Source organism: Nomascus leucogenys, chromosome X (genome assembly GCF_006542625.1).
Source record: "Nomascus leucogenys isolate Asia chromosome X, Asia_NLE_v1, whole genome shotgun sequence".
Lineage (NCBI taxonomy): Eukaryota > Metazoa > Chordata > Mammalia > Primates > Hylobatidae > Nomascus > Nomascus leucogenys.
The window spans coordinates 96,634,565-96,653,667 of NC_044406.1; the positions used below are offsets into that span (position 1 = coordinate 96,634,565).

The window sequence follows — 19,103 nt, forward strand, 5'->3', positions numbered from 1 at the left end:
TACCTAACTGGTTTCCCAGCCTCTAGTCTCACCCTGTTTTGTCCTCAGGGCACATAGGATGAGGCCTGAGAATTGGCCATTGAATTTAGCAATGAAAAAGTCATTCGTGACCTTAATGGGAGCTGTTTTGATGGAGGGAGGGAAGCCTGATAAGAGTGAGTTTAAGAGAGAACAGTAAGAGAGAGGAATTATAGGTAGGGAGTATACCAGTGCTGTCCAATAAAAACATGGGAGGCACATATGTAATTTCAAATGTTCCAGTAGTCGCATTAAAAGCAGGTAAGAGAAACAGGTGAAATTAATTTTAATAATAGATCTTAACCCAGTATATCCAGTATTTTATCATTCCAATATAATCAATATAAAAATTATTACCAGGATATTTTGCTGGATTTCCTTTGAAATCCAGTGCACATTTTATAATAACAGCACATCTCAAGTTCAAACTAACCACATTTCAAGTGCCCACCAGCTGCATGTGACTAGTAACTACCATATTGGACAGCACCGGCATAGACAATTATTTCAAGGAATTTAGCTATAAAGGGGAGCAGAGGAGTGAGGTAGTGGCCAGATGGGGAAGTGAGGTCAAGTGTTGGCTTGTTGGTTTTAGAATGGGAGCTATTACAGTACTTTTCGTTTATACACTAATGGACTTAATCCAGTAGAGAGGAAGAAATTGTTGACATAAGATGACGAAACAGTGACTGGAGTGATGCTGTTGAGTAGGGGAGAGGGGATGGAATCTGGATGCAAGTGGAAATGCTGGCCTTGGCTAGGACACAGGGCGGTTCATCTGTGGTGACAGGGAGCAGGGGAGTGAAGGAAGAGCATACTGGGCACTGATGCAGATAGATGGGTAAATGTGATTGTGGAAGCTTATGGAAGTTTTTGTCTGATTTTTTTCTCCATGAAGTGGGAAGCAAGGTTAATATCTGAGAGTGAAAATGGGATAGAAGTATTAAAGATTCGAGAAGAGAGAAAATATTAATTTGTGGCCTAGGAGCATGACAGAGTGAATGGACTGGGGAAATACAGTATGATTGCCTGGCAACATGAAAGATGCACTTGAGGTTTGTGATCACGAATTTGAAGTGAGAACAGTCAGCGCTGTTGTTTTTCTCTAGTACATTCAGCTGTGAGGGACAAGCAAGGCAGAGGAGGAGCTTTGGATTCAACCAGGGCTGGGGTTGTTTTTCCAGCTGAGTACAATAATGAGAGGAACAATGGAGTCAAAGGTGCATGCAAGGGATAATTAGAATCATGGGCCATGGAATTTAAGGACAGAAAAGGGAGCCATGAGGGACAGTAAAAAGATGGTAGGACCAATGGATCACAGACTCCAGTGGGGTCAAAGAAGTATTGGGGTCATGGTTATCGGGAGTGAGCTGGAAAGGTAGAAGTGGTGGTTGAAGTGGGAATGCTTGACTTGGAGATTAGGGAGGGGCTATGGATACACATAATTATAAGGTCTCAGGCACGACCATGATAATGAGTGGCTGAGATGTGGTAGAGGGCAGGGTCATTGAGAACAAGAGGCCAAGGAACTGACAGACCAGGATGCTGGAAGGTTCATCTAGATGCATGTTGAAATTAACAAGAAATCTGATGAGTGGTAGTGAGCCAGGTACTAAAGGAATGAGGGTCATGACCCATATGTCTGTAGATGACTGTGAAAGGGAAGGATAGCGGGTGGTACAGTATGGTAGTGGTGGGATTTTAGTGAGAAGGGAGGGCCACTCATGTGGAACTACAATGAAAAGAAAGAAGTTATTCACTTTACCTACATAGGCCAAAGGAGAAAAATCAGTCACTACTTTAGAGGGCCACAGATGAAGCAGGCAAGGAGAGGTGGGTTGGGTAAGAATAAAAAGGTGAAGGGAACATTCAGAGAAGAGATTGAGAACATAGGAATTGAGCTAATGATTTATCTGTGATTTTTGCCTATCTTGTTCCCTTTTCCTGGAATTTCCTTCCTTACCTTGTACACATAGAAAACTCTTCTTCATCTTTCCTCATCCAGCTCCTGCATTGCTACTTTCCTGAAACGGCTATTGCAAAGATTACTAACTAGTGATCGGCATGTTGCCAAACCCAGTGGAAGTGCTTGTCTTTACTGTACCCCTATAGAGAAGTGTGTTCCCAATGGAATTTCCTGTGGTGATGGGAATACTCTCTCTCTGCACTGTCCAGTATGGTGGCCACCAGGCACATGTGACTGCTGAGTACATGAAATGTGGCTGATGTGACTGAGGAACCAAAGTTTTAATTCTGCTTAATTTTAATTCATTTAAATGTAATTAGCCACATGTGGCAAGTGGCTACCTTATTTATTGGTTGGTGCAAGTAATAGAGCATTTAACATTTAACATTATTGATCCTTTCCTTCTTGAAACTTGATGTTCTCTTCAATTCCAGCACACCTCTCCTAGTTTTACGGTTGCCTCTTTAATTTTGTCTTCAATCTTGACTTCTCATGGATCTTTCTTCTTCTGCTAGCCACTTAACTGTTGCTATTTTCCAAGCTTCCTCCTTGATCCTTTTATCACATTTTGTGGACTCTTTCTCATCTCCCTCTCCCGAGCACTAGACCTGGACATAACAGCCTATTGGAGAAATCTGCTGGCGTAGTGGATAGGCATTCAGTGCTGGCATGCTCCAACCTGAGCTCATCTCTTCCCTAAATTACCTCCTCTTAGTTACTGAAGTCATAGACCTGGAAGTTAGTCTAGATGTCTCCTTCCTGTCTGACAAATTGCCAAGTCCTCTGTGCCACTGCAGTACCATTTGAACTTGTCATCAGTCTTGTCCCTCTCCAGTCCATTGTCTACATTGCTGCCAGAGCAGTCTAGGTAGCTGAAACATAAATTTGACCTTTTTATTCTCCTTGTTAAAACCTTTCAGTGGCTTCTCATTGTATATAAGATAAAGGCCAAGTTCCCAGCATGGCAAACAAGGCTTTTCATGACCCAGCCTCACCTGCATGTTTTTCCAGCTTCATCTCCTGACACATGTCCCTTCTCACAAAGTTCTCTCCTTTCCAGTAACGCAGAACTCCTTGTAACTGCACACAAACAGCATGCTGTTTCATGTCTCCACACCTTTTCTCAGGCTATAACCTCTGCCTGGAGTGTACCCTCCTTCCTTCAAGGCCCTACCCCAACCCCTTCTGGTTCTGCAAAGCTCACCTCAGCTGTCATCTTCTCCAGCTACTTTTCCTCAGTGTCCCTGTTACTTAATGCACTTACCTTACTACACCATTGCATTATTCACTTGTAAACACAGGTAGTTCCCAAGAGCGGGGACCATCTTTGCCTCCTTCTTTCCACTGTCTGGCATGGAGTCTTACTCCCAATGTGGACTCTATAGATGTTGAGTGAATGGGTACCATGAATAAGTGAGTGAGTTGAAGGAAGCAGGAAGAAGATTGGAGAGTGGGATGTCACACTGCCCCGTCTCATCTCCTTAGTATAAGTCCTTCATGGGTGGGATTATAGGATGAGAAAAGGGGCCCCTGGGAGGCCTGTGGGGATCAGTCTTGGCTGCTGCTGATGCAGTTGACTTCTTTCCCAGGACTCATAAAACTTGCTTCTGGCAGAAATTGATTTTAGAAAAAGCTATTATCTAGGTTTTCCCCTACCTTTACAGCTGACTTGCTTCTCTCTTCCTGGGATATAAGATGCTAGCAAAAAATGTCACATTTTTTCTTAAAGGAGAAAAAGGTTTTATATGTTTAATTTTTTGAAAGTGCTTAAGTTTCTGTTTTCAACTGGTTTTTCACTGGGATTTTCACAAGGGCCACATGCAGGTATACAGAAAAGAGAATGATGTGTGTTTGCATACAATTTGCATATATCTATGTAGACTGGATCATCTATTCTCAGAGTACTTTCTTTTTTTACTTTTTCAAAAAAATTGAATACTTGATCAACTTTTCAATGAAAAGAATCAGTAACAGTAAAAGGCAGTGGAAACCATAGTGGAAGTCCTCCTTCATAGGGAAGATCACCTCTTTAGAAGATTCCCCATCCTCTTCTAGTCTTTTAGAAGATTTTGGTTGGTTGTGGTCGCCGTGATAAAAAATAGCAGCAGCCATCTGCATGCCAGGATAGCTGTCGTATATACTTTTATCTCCCTTTTTCCACTCACCAGCCCTTAGAGGTAGATGTTACCCTCAGCCCACCAGCAGGAAAACAGGCTTAGAGGGGCAGCACAATTTGCCCAAGGTCACTCCTATGGGTAGTGGCAGAGCCATGATTCAAACCCAAGGCTACATGGCCCCAAGGCCTTTGTTTTTAAACTACTAAGCTGTATTTTCTGCCATTTGTGTACTGCCTGGTGTTTTGTCTTTTGTCCTTGCCATTACCAGCCATAGACAGATACATAGTTTGGCTGTCATTTGAATGGTAGTGGACTCTGTTGCACAATGTTGAGGTACCACAGTTTATGTAACTATCTCCCCACTTGATTTGTTTCCAGTTTCTCAGTATTATAGATAGCGCAGGTGTAAATATCTTTGCGCAAATTAGGGTGGTTTGTTGGAGTATTTAAGTATTTGATGGTGGTCCGCAAAGCAGTATTTTTGAGGCAAAGAGTTATAATTTTATGATTCTCCAGAAAGTCTATACCATTCATTCACCCAAGCAGTGATTACTTTTGGAGTGCCCACTGTGTACCAGGTGCTGGACGTGAAGAGGTAATTCAGAAACAGCCTCTCTCTCAGAGAACTAACAGTCTGGTGTGGGATGGATGATGCAGCACAGAATGAATGCTACTAAAGTGGGGGTTTGGGCAAGGGGCAGTGAGAGCACTGAGAAACAGTGTCCCTGGTAGTTTCCGTGAGTGTTCCTTTCCCTCTGCAGCATGGGGCAAGACGGGAGGAGCATGATTACAGGGCTGGCTGTAGAGCTGCCTCCTGGCTGAGGACACCCCCTGCCAACACCCACCGGCTTTCCTGCCACCGCCCCTTGGCTCAGTCACTGCTGCCCATCTGCCACTAGGGGGCGCCGAGCAGGGAGGATGGAGGGAGGGGGCACCCGGGACAACAGGACTGGGGGCTCCAGCAGTGGGAGGAGTGGCAGCCTAAGCATTTGTCGGTCCTCCAGGCCTCCTCTTCCTCTGTATGCCCACCGCAGCCAGGGTGACAACATGGTGCCCAGTCCACACTCACTCAGCAGACAGGAATGTGTGCATGCCTTAAGGGCATAGCTCTGTGCATTTTCACGCACCAAGCACTGTGCTAGATGCTAGGAATGCAGAAGTGGCCTGACGTGATCCTTGACCCTGAGATGCACTTGGTCTAGAGGGTTGGACAGACAAGGGAAGAGACAATCCAACTTGTGTGCTGGAGGCCTTCACAAGTGGCAACAGGAGCATTGAGCTTCCTAGTGAGTCCCCTGGCAGTGAATGAGAGTTCATTTCTGCAGTACTCCACTCTTACGACTTTGGCTGTGATATTGCCCATCTTCTGGCCTGGAATTTCTCCATCTATAAAATGGAGGGAATGATATCTATGTCTGCAAGGGCCTTCTGACTCAGATGTGCCATGAGCCTGAAGCAAGCCTGAGCTTCTTCCACAGAAGAGCCCCCAGCCCTGGTCCCCACTTTAGTCACTGAAGAAAGTCTCCTTTCTCTTCTCCCCCACGTGCTCTCCTTACATGGTTTTCCTTGGCATTCTGCCTCTGGCCTTTTCCTTCTCTCTTTCTACGTATGTTCCCATGACTTCAGTTACCACTGTGTGCTGATGACACCTACATCTCCATGCTCACCCCCATCCTCTCCACTGAGTTTGTGACTCATACAACAATGAAAATAATCAGCATTTGCTAAATCCCAGATACAATACTGTAATTACGGTATATTATCTCATCTCATCTCTCCAACAATATTGTGAATTAGGCAGTGCCACCCCATTTTATAGGTGAGTAGAACCGAGTTCAAGAGATGCTGAGACTTTCCCAAGGCCCCAAAGTTGGTAAGTGATGAGGCCAGGATTTGCAAACCTCTACCTGTTGAGCTTCACTGCCCACGCTTTTATCCATCACCCTATATGTCCTAGAGTACAGGCAGCTGCCAAAGACCTGTTTCCACTTGGATATTCCACATACACCTCAATTTCATGTCTAAACTTGGCCTCATCATTTCCCTTCTGTTCCAATTTGCCTTTTCCTCTCTTCTCCATAGCAATAAATGGCACCATCAACCCAGTGATACCCCAGCCAGAACCCTGGGAGTCTTCCAAGATCCTTCCTCTCCCTTACCAACCCCCATCTCCCCAACAATCTTCTCCAGTCTTCCACATCGTGGTGATTTTCCCCCCACTCTCCTCCAACTTCACTGCTGTTGCCTTCCAAGGCCATTCATCCTGTTCTCTTTTTGGGCTCCTGCGGCAATCTTCTTACCAGCCTCCCTGCCTCGACTCTGTCTGCTTGAGTCCATCCCCTGCACACCAGCCAGGGCGATCCTTTGCAGACACACATGTGATCACCTCACCTTACTGCTTCAAAACTTCTACTCCTTTCTGTGACTCCACAGCAGAGCTCAAAGCTGGCCACCCATGGGCTGAAATCCATTCAGAAGACATGTTTTGCTTGGTCCAAAATGTTCTTAAAACGTTTTGAATTAGTCGCCAACATTGGAAAATCAGAAAATTTCACATAAAAGTTCATATATATTGGCTTCTCTTGCAAAAGTGAAAAAAACTGGTAACTCTGGGTCCACATCCCTTCAGGGCAATGATTGGATGGAGCTGAGTGGTGGTTGCCCTCTTTAGAAGGGGTGTGGGCTTTTCAGTTTGACAGTCTCCAGCATCCTGTAGTGTCTGTTAGGCCCTGGTCGCACCCCTGCTTCCAATTATCTGCCTGAGAGTTGGGGCATTTGAGTTCATGACCCTGGTGCATGGGATGAAGCCCAAAGCCCTCAGCATGGCTTCTAGTGTCCTATGTGTCGCAGCCTGGAGCAGACCAGCCCTGCCAACCTCTGAGTCTAGTACCTTCTAACTGCCCCATTACACTCTCCCCTGTGGCCCCATGGAACCTTTATCCATAGTTCTCTGAATTGCCCCACTCTTGTCTGTCTCCATGCAAGCTTGTGCTTTGGAATTCCTAGGCCCCTCCTTAAGTCCTATTTGTCCTTCTGGGCTTTGCACCAGTACTCGCTGTACCAAGAAGCATTCCTTGTGCCCCTGGCTGAGTTTTGTTTTCCCATAACAGGTGGCGCAGACCTCAGTCATCCCACCAGCTACCCTGTGTTGTAGTTGTTGACTGTGAGTCTGCAATTGCAGGGAACCTGCCTTCTTTATCTTCCTGTCCTCAAAGCTTTGCACAGGACTTGGAATACTCAAGGTGCCTTATAACTGTTGAATGAATGGATGAATCAGTGAAAGACTGACTTGGGAAAATGATAGTCTAGGATATGATGTCAACCTTAATTGCTTGGGGTGGGGGTTCCAGATCCCTTTCATTCGTCAGCATTCCCTACTCTGAGTTCCCACTCAGAGTGATACCCACAACATCCTATAAACCATGCCCCCATTCTCCAAGCTCTGGAATACATCCAGGCCTACTGGGATGGTACTTTTTAGCAATGATAGAGGGAAAATATATCATTTTTGGTATCCCTGGGGGAGAGTTGGCACATTCTTCAGTTATTTGAATAATAATTAAGATAATGCCAGCATTTAACACTCACTGAGCACTTACATTGTACCAGACCCCGAACTAAGAGCTCTCAGTATATTGTTTCATTTATTCCTCCAACACTAAGAAGTAGGTAGTACTATTGTCCCCATTTTATAGGCAAGTAAGCTGAGACATGAGGATTTTAAACAACTTTTCACATGGCCTGTAAGCAGTAGAGTCAACATTTGAACTCAAATCTAACTTGATAGTTAACATTCTCAACCACTACACCATACTTCCTCAATGACATTTCTCTTTAGAAACACGAGGAAATAAATGTGGGAATGAAGGGTATACAATTATATGTACAGTAAGATTGCAAATACTAATTTAGAAAAGAAAGAAAAGAAAATCCTGAGGCAGAGAAAATGACCAAAAAGACAAACTCGTGAAAATTTTCTTTAATGAATACATACCACTTTTATGATTAAAAAAAAAAAAGTCCTCTCTTTGTAGTGACCCCAGAAATAAGTGGCAGGACAGAGGGCAGGAAGGGGCTGGGTTGAGTACCCAGCTAATCAGCGGGGCTGTCTCTTGAGTAGTTGCCAATGATCAGTAAAAGGAACAGTCATCAGGCAGCAGCTGTGACCTCAGTACCTGCACCCTCATGGTACAAAGGTGAAGTGGGTCACTATTCCTGCCATCTCACCATCTCCCCTCTTCCTCCAGGTGCTTACACTCCAGAGCCCCTCAGCAGTTTCCGGTGGGCTCTTCTCTCAACTGGCCTCATGTTCTTTTATCACTTCAGCGTCTTGCAGATCCTTGGCCTGGTAAGTTTGGTTATATCCCCTTCTATCCCCTCTGTTTGCAGTTCTCCATAAATCTCGATAATCCTGGTTGGTGCTGGCGTATCACTTTGTTTTGAAAATACAAGATGCTAAAGGCCAGGATGTCAGATTGTTGTGTCTGGATTGCTGATTTATGATCTACAGCCTTGGCCTCTCCAAAGAGTTTTCTGAGTCTGTCAGTAATGACTGTTTCCTTCATCCCTGGGGAGGCAAGGATGCCTTTCACTCGTGGCCACTTGGGTCGGAAACAATGAGCTGCAACTGGAAAGTGGTTTGTTGTGGACCCCATGGGGAGGCAGGACCCTAACCCTGCCCCTTGGCCTGGGTGAGTCTTCTGACCTTGGGTCCATCCTGGGCCCATTCATAGGCCCTGAAGGCTGCGCTCTTCCCTGAGCTTCACGGCCAGTGGAAGTGTGGTGTTGGGGAAATCCTGTAGCTTTCTGGGGTGTTTAGAACTTCCTGGAGTCATGAAGAATGGTTGGATGGTTGGACTCAATAGCTGAGTTATCCAGAGCCCAAAATTGCTGAGTGTAAGAGTGTGTATCAGTGGCAAAGTGAGTAGGAAGAGCTCAGGACTGGGGCTGGGGGTCAGGAGACCCAAGTTCAAGTCCTGGCTCTGCCACTGCTCTGAATGAGTCACCTCACCCTTGAGGGCAGAGAGTTCTCCACCTCTCTTTGACATGGTATAAAAGCCCCAGCTTCCCTGAGAGGTGGTGAGGACTTGTCTTTAATGTGAACAGGCTTGAAGGGCTTTGGAAGGCAGGTGCCGCGACCGTCCCCGGGGCAGGTGTGGCATGTCTGGTTTTGTGTGCAAGCGGCAGTAATGTAGCATTAGCCATGTGGAGCCTCGCGTGACCTAGCATGACTAGGGCGTGTAACTGATGTCCCCAACACCTTTGTAGAAGCAGTCACTTTCTCTTCCTCATTCTGGTGTATGGCTCTGCTCTGGTTTGCTGGGGGCTTAGTCTGAGCTCCTTGCCAACAGTGTGAATGCTTCCCGTGCTCTCAGGAGGAAGCCGCACAAAGTTCACACCCTTACCACTTGCTGCTCTCCACTGGGACCCAGATTCCAGAGGCATCAGTGTGCTCATGTCACCCTACATACCATGCTCAGGCAACGCCTCTTACAAGGAGGGCAACCCTCACCCCATTCCTTACCATAAACCCCCATCCATCTTTCATGAGTCCATTCAGGTACCACTTCTGTCATGAAATCTTCTCTGAGGACTCAGCCCCCATATTGTATGCTCCTCAGACCTCCTCATAGTGTATAAAGCTGGGTGAGCCCTGTCTGATTTGGGGTCAGATGTAGTAAACCTTTGACCACCCCCACTTGATTGATTGCCGGTTACGTGGAGGCAGGGCCCACGCTGTGGGCTGTACTTTTAGCCTGTAACACCTCTCCGGGTCTAGGCACATAGTAGATGCTCAGGAATGGCAACAAGTTCTGGGCCCAACCAGAAGGCAAGACCGTGAGCAAAACTGAACAGCTTTTCCACTGGACGGCCCTCCCCCATCACCTCCAGAGGCCTCTAGCCTTGACTTACTCAGAAAACCGAGGGGAGAGAAGAAATCCCTTTATAAACAGGTGGGGATTGGTCAATCCCTCCTTGTCTAGTCCCCCATTAGGTAGAGATGGCTGAACTGGCAGAAGCCAGAGAAAGCCTAAGGATGGTGAACGCTCACTCTACCTCCCTTGTCCCTGCAGGTCACCGAAGTGAATTTGAACAACATGCTGTGTCCGGCCATCTCAGACCCATTCTACGGCCCCTGGTATCGCATCTGGGCCTCGGGACACCAGACTCTCATGACCATGACCCACGGGAAGCTGGTCATCCTGTTCTCATACATGGCTGGGCCCTTGTGTAAATATCTGCTGGATTTGCTCCGGCTTCCAGCCAAGAAAATAGACTGAAGGTGCTTATTTTTTTTTTTTTTTCCTCCCTGAGGAAGCAAGTCGTGACTTGACTTGGAGAACACCCAGTTCTTGATGAAATCATGGGAGAGGGCAGTAGGATGTTTGGTGTATTTCTTTTTCCTCCTTTCTGTCCCTTTCTTCTACCACTCTTCCTTCCCCAGCTCTTCCCCCTACAATGTCTCCTTGAGCCTGGGGTGTAGTGCTGGGCGCTGGATTTTCCTCCTTCCCTTTGGCTCTCTCTCTGCTCCTAGTGGCCTTACATGGGGAGATTGCAGTGAGCGGCTCTTTCACTCTGCTTGTCGGTGCTTTAACAATAGCTGGTTGAGGAGAAAGGGAACAACAAGTAGTAGTTCTTTGGGCATCAAAGCAATGAGATTGGGTTGTGTTTCATTTCTCCACTGCCAGGGACCTCCAGGCTTATGCTGGCATCCCATTTAGTCTCCAGCACAGCCCTTACCACGGGGGACTGAGGCCTTGTTTCTATACCAGCGGCAAGCCCAGAGCCGAGGGATTTCACAGCTCATGGTCAAGACAGAACCACCCAGATTCTGGTCACTGGTGTCCCATGACTCAAAGTAAGCAGCCAACCAGCCACTCCCTCCAGGATGCTGCCTGGGGTGGGAGGTGAGAGCACCACCCAGCCCAAGGGCTAGATTCCTTTGAGAGGGTTGGAGATCTATTGCAGTGACAAATCCAAAGTGAAGAGGGTCAAGATATATACAGTACTAGGCCAGACCCTGTGTAAATTCTGCCTGTGAGAGTTGAGAACTGATGCATATCCCAATCAGAAGTGAGCACAGAAAACTGTGATTTGAATCATACACTCTGTTTTAGGAAAATGTTGATAATAGATACCATTTTCATCTTGAGTGCCCCTTAAATGTGTTCCCACTTCCTTTCCCTCTCCCCCACCCCTCCCCCTCCCCCCCTCCCTCCCTCTCTCCCTCTCTCAGGCAGCTTCAGGGAAGAATGAGCTGGAAGTGGCTGGTTGGTTGGTTTTTGAGTTTGGAGAATCCTCGCATCAGGGCCCATTTCTGGAAGACTCTGTAGATCTGTTTCTTGGTTTCACAGGGAATGTCAGCATCCCGGAGTTGAGCAGCTGTAGCTCTTGCCATTGTTGTTTCCCTAGGGCCAGGTTTCTTCGGTGTATCCAGACTCAGTGCTGAATTGTTTAATGTGGGGGACATCACATCCTCCTCATCCTGTCTACCCCAAAATCCCATGTCTAGGTTGAAAGGGGGCTGCCAAAGAATTAGGTCCTCATGGGTGGAGGTTCAGGTGCTCCACAAGGAGGAGCTTTTGTTGAAGGACTTCAGCTCAGTTATGCACGGACCTCAAGCAGGCAGGAAGTGGCTGGGCATTGCTGACTCCACATGGACTCCCACTAGGAACAGATTTGCTTAAGAACAGAAAAGATCATTTGGTGACTTTGTCTGATGAGCCTCCCTTGCCCTGTCCCACTCTAGGCAACGCAGTTGACCTAGGCCAGTTCCAGTATTTCCAGTTTGACCGTGTTTGACCTACATTGAGCTTCGGTGCCTCAGTGGTCATAGTTTTAGCTAATGGACCTATAGGAAGCAACCCTGGGAGGGACCGTCCTTCTGCAGAGGCCTGCGGGCATTGAGGCTATCAATCCCCAGGGCTTGGGGAGCAGGAGGGGAGAACACCAAGTGCTCTTACTCTCCTGAGCTCCTTTTGATGTGTAAGCTTTGTTTTTGGCCCTCTTTGAAGGCAGGGCCAAACTTTTCTTAGTGCCTCTCACCCTAGGGTAGCCCTCCAGGGGAGGTGCTTCTTGAATGGCTGGATTGGCCCTGCCCACCGTCAAACTGCTACGTGTAGGAATAGCTGATGAGGAAATACACAAGGCCCCAGTGCCCCTTGGCCTCTTTATAAAAGGAGAAGTTGGAAGGGGATTGTGGGAGGAGCCCCTGGGGGCCTGGCCTGTCCTCCACCACAACTTGGAGTTGCTGCCAGCAGAGGATCTGTGCCTCAGCTGAGGACTAGCTCCGGAATGTCGTAGGGGTGTGACTGTGTAGGTCTTCTCCTCCTCCTCGTTTCTGTGGCATGGCACAGGTTGCCTGGTTGCTCGAGCCTTCCCCACGTTGACATCCTCCACAAGCTTGCCTTTGCTGTGTCTACAGCTTAGCAACCCATTCTGGAGGGCACTTTCTGGTGCTTGGAAGGAGAGAAGAAAGCAAAAGTCACATGCCTGGCATGGCCAAGTCAGAGACAGATCCACCTGTCAGAGGAAGGAAGAAGTAAAGGGGGCATGCAGGGCTTTTGGGGGCCAGATTGGCTCAGAAACATGTAGGTCAAAAGAATAGAGGCGGCCCAGTCTATAGGCTTCACAAGGAGCCATGGCCTGTATTTGGGGCATTGGGGAGCATAAGGCATCTGAACTGGTCCAGATCTCACTCTTATCTTGGGCCAAGCCAACGTGGAGAGAAGCAACCCAACCAGACTCTTGGCAGCCTGCCTTACAGGGTAGCCCACCTTATAGGGTAGCCCTCATATCTGCCCAATGCCAGCCCTCTACTGCCCCAGCTTTGGTACAGGAGTGAGGGAGAAGCTGGAGCTTGCACACCCAGTGGCTAGTGGGGCTGTCTTCCCAGCTCCTCCTCAGGGCTTTCCTGTCGGTGCCAAGCCAGTTCCCCAGCCAGGTTTCCATGTGCCATTTGCCAGCGTGTGGGAGCTCTGCGTGCGTGAGGGTGTTTGCAGAAGAGGGCAGTTTCCTTTCAGATGGCCTCAGGAAGGGAAAAGAGTGCTCCCTCCAGCCCCTAGGTAGCCTTGGCCAGGGATGTGGGCCAAGAAGAGTCTGTGGAGCTGGCCAACTTGTGGCATCCACTCCAAATAGCAGAGACCCAGTCACGCCTGCTTCTGGTCCTCCCTGCCCTCAGTATTTGGTTTTGTACACCAAAGATGATCTGGCCCATCTTCCCAGAGGCACAACAGTAACATGTTCCTCTGTCAGCCTGTGAAGGCATGCAGGGTTCCGAAGCCACAGACTCAGTCTTCCCAAGTCAGCAATCTCTTTCTCTCTCTCTCTCTCTCTCCTCAAACTTCATCGCATTCATAGAAGCTGCTTGCAGGGTCGCCGGGCTAACCAGGGTGATCGGCGAACTTTACCGTACAGTACCTCAGTCTAGCTGTCAGATCATCCCTTTTGCTGTAGCCTCTGTTGAGGTTTTTATATTTGTGATCATTGGTAATTCAGTGTCTTATGAAGTGGGCACAGCTCCCCACAGAGAGCAAGTTGTCAGCAGGTCTCTGCGCACTGGTGTTGGGACAGGGCAGTGCCCTGGGGGTAAGCTAGGTGGCTCGGGGGTGGCAGAAGGGCCCATTTTCCCCCCTTCCTCTGCCAAAAAGACTTCCTTGGATTTGTAGATGTTGACCCAGAGTCATCTCTCCCCTCCTGAAGAGGATTTTCTTACTGGTTTCTACTGAAGGGGAAGTAGGGGAGGAGGAAAAAAGGACCATGTGTGATGCTGTTAGACAAGACACTGACGCTGATTATGGAGGGTCTCCTGCAGGCCCTTGTGGGCTCCTTGGCAAGGCCCCAGGCTGGGAAGGAGCTCCCCCCACTGCCCATCCTGCCCGCTTTGTGGTGGGTAGAGTCAGTGACAGGGAGGCAGCCCTCCTTTTGTGTATATAGAGTGAGCTGATTTGGGCTCAGGAAAACCTAGTTGCTTGTTGCTCTTGTCTGTGACATTTTTGTACACTGGTTTGCTACTCATGGCAAGAAACAGACAAAGCCCCATGAAAAATAAAACAAAAGAAAAGTCATTTCAAACAAAGCTGTTGTTTTGAAAACTCTTGCTTTCTTTTGGTGTCCATTTTGTGTTCTATTTTAAATAATCTTTCATTTATATTGGTGTTATTGTAGTGAAGAGAATGTGATAGGCTGATCTGTAATGGTTTCTGTCAGGAGCTTAGCAAACGCCTCTGCCCCTCTTCCCCTACCCCTGTCCTTCCTCAATTCCCAGCTGGGATTGCTATGCACTGGGCAGACCTGTCACTGTCTCCCCTGAACCCCCACACAGTGGCTTCCCTTAGAACCAGTCTTTGTACTCTCCCTAAACAGCAGCAGGCTTAGGATTTTTGTCAGGCTGGTTCTTGCGTGCTCTGTGCCCCCACCAGTTTGCTCACCTCTTGGGGCATTTTGTAATGTGTTTTCTCTGTCTTGTAAAACCTTTTGATTGTACCAAAATGGTTTCTGCAGTCGCCTTTGGAAATAAATGGTCGTTAATTTGTGTACTTAGCATTCTGAATTTTAGTCTCAGGTGTTTCTGTTGTTGAAGATCCTTGAATGAAAAGGAACCCTCACCGTGGGGCTTACTGTTATAATGTTTCTTCATTTACTGTTATTAAAAGATTTATGAGAACCCAGGAGTCCTGGCCATGCTTCCCAGAACCCTCTCAGAAGGCCCTCTGCTTTGAAAAACAGACAAAAGGGGCCTCTGGCCCTCTGTGCTGTGGAAGACCCTCAAAGGGCAGCTGGGCTTTCTCAGCACACCTTTGTCCTGGGAGCTGTGTGGCTGGTTGCCCTTGAATTCCCACACATTGCCTACTTCTGCCAGGGACCCAGCAGGCCATTTGCTCTTAGCAGAGGGCTTGTCTGCTGGGCACATTTGCTGGGCTCTCTGGTACCCACAGTGCACTGGGTTAGGCTGGAGGACTGAGCTGGAGAAGGCAAACACATTCAGGCCCACTCAACCCAAATTTCCTGAGGGCCAGCTCTGCACCAGCACTTCTCAGCCCAGGCCTACACCCAGCATGGGTGGGACCATGAACAAGATAGCCTTACCCTTTGGAAGCAGACCTGCTTTTCCAAGGCTGCCTGCTGAGCAGCCCATGATGACTGTGATTGGCCCTTTTTACACAGGACAGAGGCCCTGTTCAGGCTTTCACCTGGGCTGCTATTTCTAGAGGGGAGAGGTAGCCAGATAGGGAAGGGTAGCAGAACTGAAAGACACAGGAAGAAAGGGGGCCACATATGGTGAAGGGGAAGGACGGAAAGAGGCTGGTGGGGAGGAGGTGAGGAGAGTTGGTTCGTGTCCTTCCCTCATGTGTTCTTTTTCAGGAAGAGAGCTGAAAAAGACAGTGACCTAGGCCACTGCCATCCCTACCCTGGGCAGTCTTTGTACAGCTAGCCAGACCTGGCAGCCAGTGCAGGTGGATCTCCTCATTTGCCAGTGGTTGGGCACCCAGGCTATGAATGAGGCAGGGTTTTGCAATCCTGGACTAGATTAGCAGCCTAGAAAAGTCACTTACCTTGCTGCCTCAGGTTCTTCTTTATCAGCAAAGTAGTAGCTCCAACTGCGTGCCAGGCATGGAGCTAAATCCCTCCCATTACCTCTTAGAATCCCCATCAAAGTACAATTAGCTGACTGGCAATGCTGTCCTTGTACGGTAGGGAGAAAGTGAGAACATGGAGGCTTACTCATAAATGGAGGAGCTGGAATTGGAAACTAGTTTTGTTAGACCCCAAAGCTCACATGCTCTCCACTCTCCACCAGCTTCCACTGCCTTTCCAGTGTGCTGGCACTGCTGGGTAGACCCTTGCCCAGGGACCCCTGGTCCTTATAGAAATGGAAAGAGCGCCGGGCAGTGGTGTGGAAAATGAGAGAGAAAGGGGAGGCCCATGAGTGCAGAAAGCAGAGGAATCAAGGCCTGCCAGCAGCAGCCTCAAAGCAGACCTGAAAGGCACAGGAAGAATGGGGGCCAGGTGAAGGGGAAAGATGGAAAGAGGCTGCGGAGAGGAGGTGAGGAGGTGAGGAGAGTTCGTGTCCTTTCCCCATGCGTTCCTTTTTAGGAAGAGAGCTAAGAAAGACGATGACATGGGCCATTGCCATCCCTACCCTGGGCAGCACATCTGCCCCTACCACCATGCCCACCATCCCCACCCTAGTCTGTATTCTCTCTTGCAGGCAACAGTCTTTTTCCAATGCAAGTCTGCATCACTTCCCTGGGCCCCTGGCTCTAGAATATAAAGCCCAGGCTCTTTCATGTAGCACACAAGCCCTGGGCTCTGTAAGCATCTTCAACTACCTCTCCTCCACCCCACACTCCCAAAAGCAGCATGCAGAGAGACCCTTCACTCCAGCGGGATTGTACTCCCCTTTGGCGTGCCACGCCATTTCCCAGGTCCTTGCCATTTGTTTCCTTTGTGCTGTTTTCTCAGCTTCCCACTCTCTCGTTTCATCCTAAGGCCTCCACTCAAAGGTTAGCTCCTCTCTGCAGTCTTCCCTGAGCCCCAGGCTACGTTAGGTGCCAGTCCACTTTGCTCCTACAGCACCTGGTACTAACTCTGGCCATCATTTGCCTCCCTCTTACGTGATTCATTACTGGTCTCTCTCCCTCTGTAGACGTTAAGCTCCTTGAGGGCCAGGTGGGGTCTGATTCATCCTCCAGCCCCTGGCACAGGACCCATTCCATGGAAAGTGCTCCGTGAACAAGGATCCTACACCTGAGTGCTAAAATATGGTAGGAGGCACCACTGTTCTCTGGCTACATAAGCCATGCCCATCCCATGAATTCTCCTGGATGGGGCTGGGATGTCTTTGTTTGCCCGGGTACCTCAAGCATCTTGCTGAGGGGCCCCATCCTGCTTCTCTGCAGGGCTCTATATAGTTTGGTGTCCTGGATAAGGAGGCAGTGTTGTGAGGGAAAAGCACTAAGACCAACAGCAACTGTTCACCTGACTCTTCCCTGGACCTCTGGGCAAGGTGTCCAACTGCTTTTCCATATCCTTTATAGCTGTTCATCACCACCAGGGTCACCCCTTCCTTCCCTGGAGGCACACAGAGTTGGTGTCTGCATGGCAAAAGCCCCACCAGCCCATGGAATGTGTCATCCACCCCACTGAGGGGTAGGGAGCAGCTTGAGATGGTTACAACCTGAGCGCCCAATGAGCTTTTCCCTTGTCCTGGTTTGCCAATGCCAGTGGAGGAACAGAAATACACAGATGTCAGCCTGACGAATGCAGTGGTTTAATCAAAGGATGTGTGGTTTGCTAACCTTGGCAACAGGCAAGGCCAACGTCGTTGAAATTCAAGGACTCTGTTAGTGCCTGAACCCGCCCTCCCCACAGTCAGCACTCTGCCTAGCATCTGAATTGCACACCTGGGATGTCTGAACTGCTGGGCAAAGGGGTTTAAGAGCCAGGGAGGCAGTAGGGAGAGGCTTCTCCTGTGGCTAATGGATGCCCTCCACAGCTGATTCCTAACTTTCAGTAACTCCTGCATCCCAGCCAGCCGGTAATCTCTGCATTTCACACTGAGGCAGGTCTTTGCAGTGGGGGTGGATGCTTCCTTGACACATCTCTGCTAGGAAACAGGGCCAGTAGCATGAGTCACAGAGCTGTTCTCCTGTCCAACAACCTATTCTCAGCCCCATCACTGCTCCAGCCAGCAGGCCTCTCTGCTCCCTTCCACACTTCCCCTCTCCATCCAAGGGGCTTGCCCGGGTGATGCCAACCTGCCATTGTTGTCCCTTCTCTATACTCAGGAGGCTTACTTATGCTTTTTAGTATTGCATTTTTAGAAAGACCTTGGGCTCTCTAGTATTCTGTCCCCTGAGAACAGAGGGACCTTCCTGTGCGTTCCAAGACGTACACTCAGATTTCTAGCATGCCGGCGCTAACAAGATACCTCCAGTACAGTGGATTGTCGATTTTGTTGCACATTAATCCCCTGGGGAGCTTTAAAAATCTCAGTGCCCAGGCCTCACCCAAGCTCATAATTCAAAGCAAACTTCTTTTGCTTTCAAGTTTCCAGGCAGGTTCTGAGTCATCTCTTTGACCTGACCATCTATAGCAGTGCCTTTTTAAAAAAGGAAATATTTAAGATATACCAAAAGGTATGAAGAATAATACCTAAATCCAGCTTAAAAAAAGAACATTACCAATACAGTTGAAGCCCCCTTGCTCCAGAGGTTTACAGATTCTTCCTCAGCACCTCAGGGATGCTGGGGAGGTGGCTCAGAAGCCACCTCAGGCAGCGGGGGATGCATCGGAGTAGAGTGGGTGGTGCTCTGGCCTTCCCCTGGCTTCACCCAGAACAACTCCAATTTTATTCTGTTTTGTATATTGAGGTTTTGGAAATAACTTTGTTGGGAAAAGGAGTTAAAAGTTACTTATTTACAACCTCAGTAGTTATGTCTCTATCCTTTCCCTAAATAATAGTTGTTGTCCTGTAGTAGTCAAACCAGCATTGTAGCAGGACTGAGCAGGCAGGGCCTGCTCTCCCAGTTCTTCCCTTTCGGGTCCCGAGTGCCCTTGGCAAAGTCATACCCTTCCTGAACTCCATTTGTAAAACAGTAATAAATATCCTTGTCTAGCTTACCCCACAGGACATCTATGAGGAATCCAGTGAGACCACTGGGTGTGAGAGGGCTCTATAAAGTTCTGTCCAGTGGAAGGGGTTCCTATTTCCAGACAGTTTGGTTACTATGCTTGTTCTCAGAGCACAGAGGTTAGCTGGGGTTTTGACTGCACTCATGCCCACTCTGCCTTAATGTGCCCTGTGTGGTTGCGGTCTGTGGTGTATATGTGAGTGGGTGTTTGTGTGTAGGACAGGTGATACCTCAGTTTATTTCATGGACTCTAAGACACATTTTTTCACATTTTAACATCAGTAAAATTGGAATGCATCTTAAAATCAGTGGCATGACAGTTTAATCAGCAACTTTTTTCTTTTTCAGCAGTATATAAAATAACAG

General features: G+C 48.3%; 2 protein-coding genes across 4 annotated transcripts in view; both read left to right on the forward strand.

Annotated features, from left to right (window-relative positions):
- TMEM164 (transmembrane protein 164) overlaps window positions 1-14,639 on the forward strand; it is a 176,053-nt gene extending 161,414 nt beyond the window's left edge. For all 3 annotated transcript variants that reach the window (XM_030807625.1, XM_030807626.1, XM_003262191.3), the window contains 2 exons: window positions 8,349-8,449; window positions 10,176-14,639. In XM_030807625.1, the coding sequence (XP_030663485.1) occupies window positions 8,349-8,449; window positions 10,176-10,382 (308 nt within the window). In that variant the 3' untranslated portion in view covers window positions 10,383-14,639. The remainder of the gene's footprint in view (window positions 1-8,348; window positions 8,450-10,175) is intronic.
- LOC100590843 lies at window positions 11,935-14,767 on the forward strand. Its single transcript, XM_012499098.2, is given in 2 exon segments — window positions 11,935-13,082; window positions 13,084-14,767. Coding segments are annotated over 2 exon segments (456 nt in total). The 5' UTR covers window positions 11,935-12,906; the 3' UTR covers window positions 13,364-14,767.
- The last annotated feature ends 4,336 nt before the right edge of the window (window positions 14,768-19,103 follow it).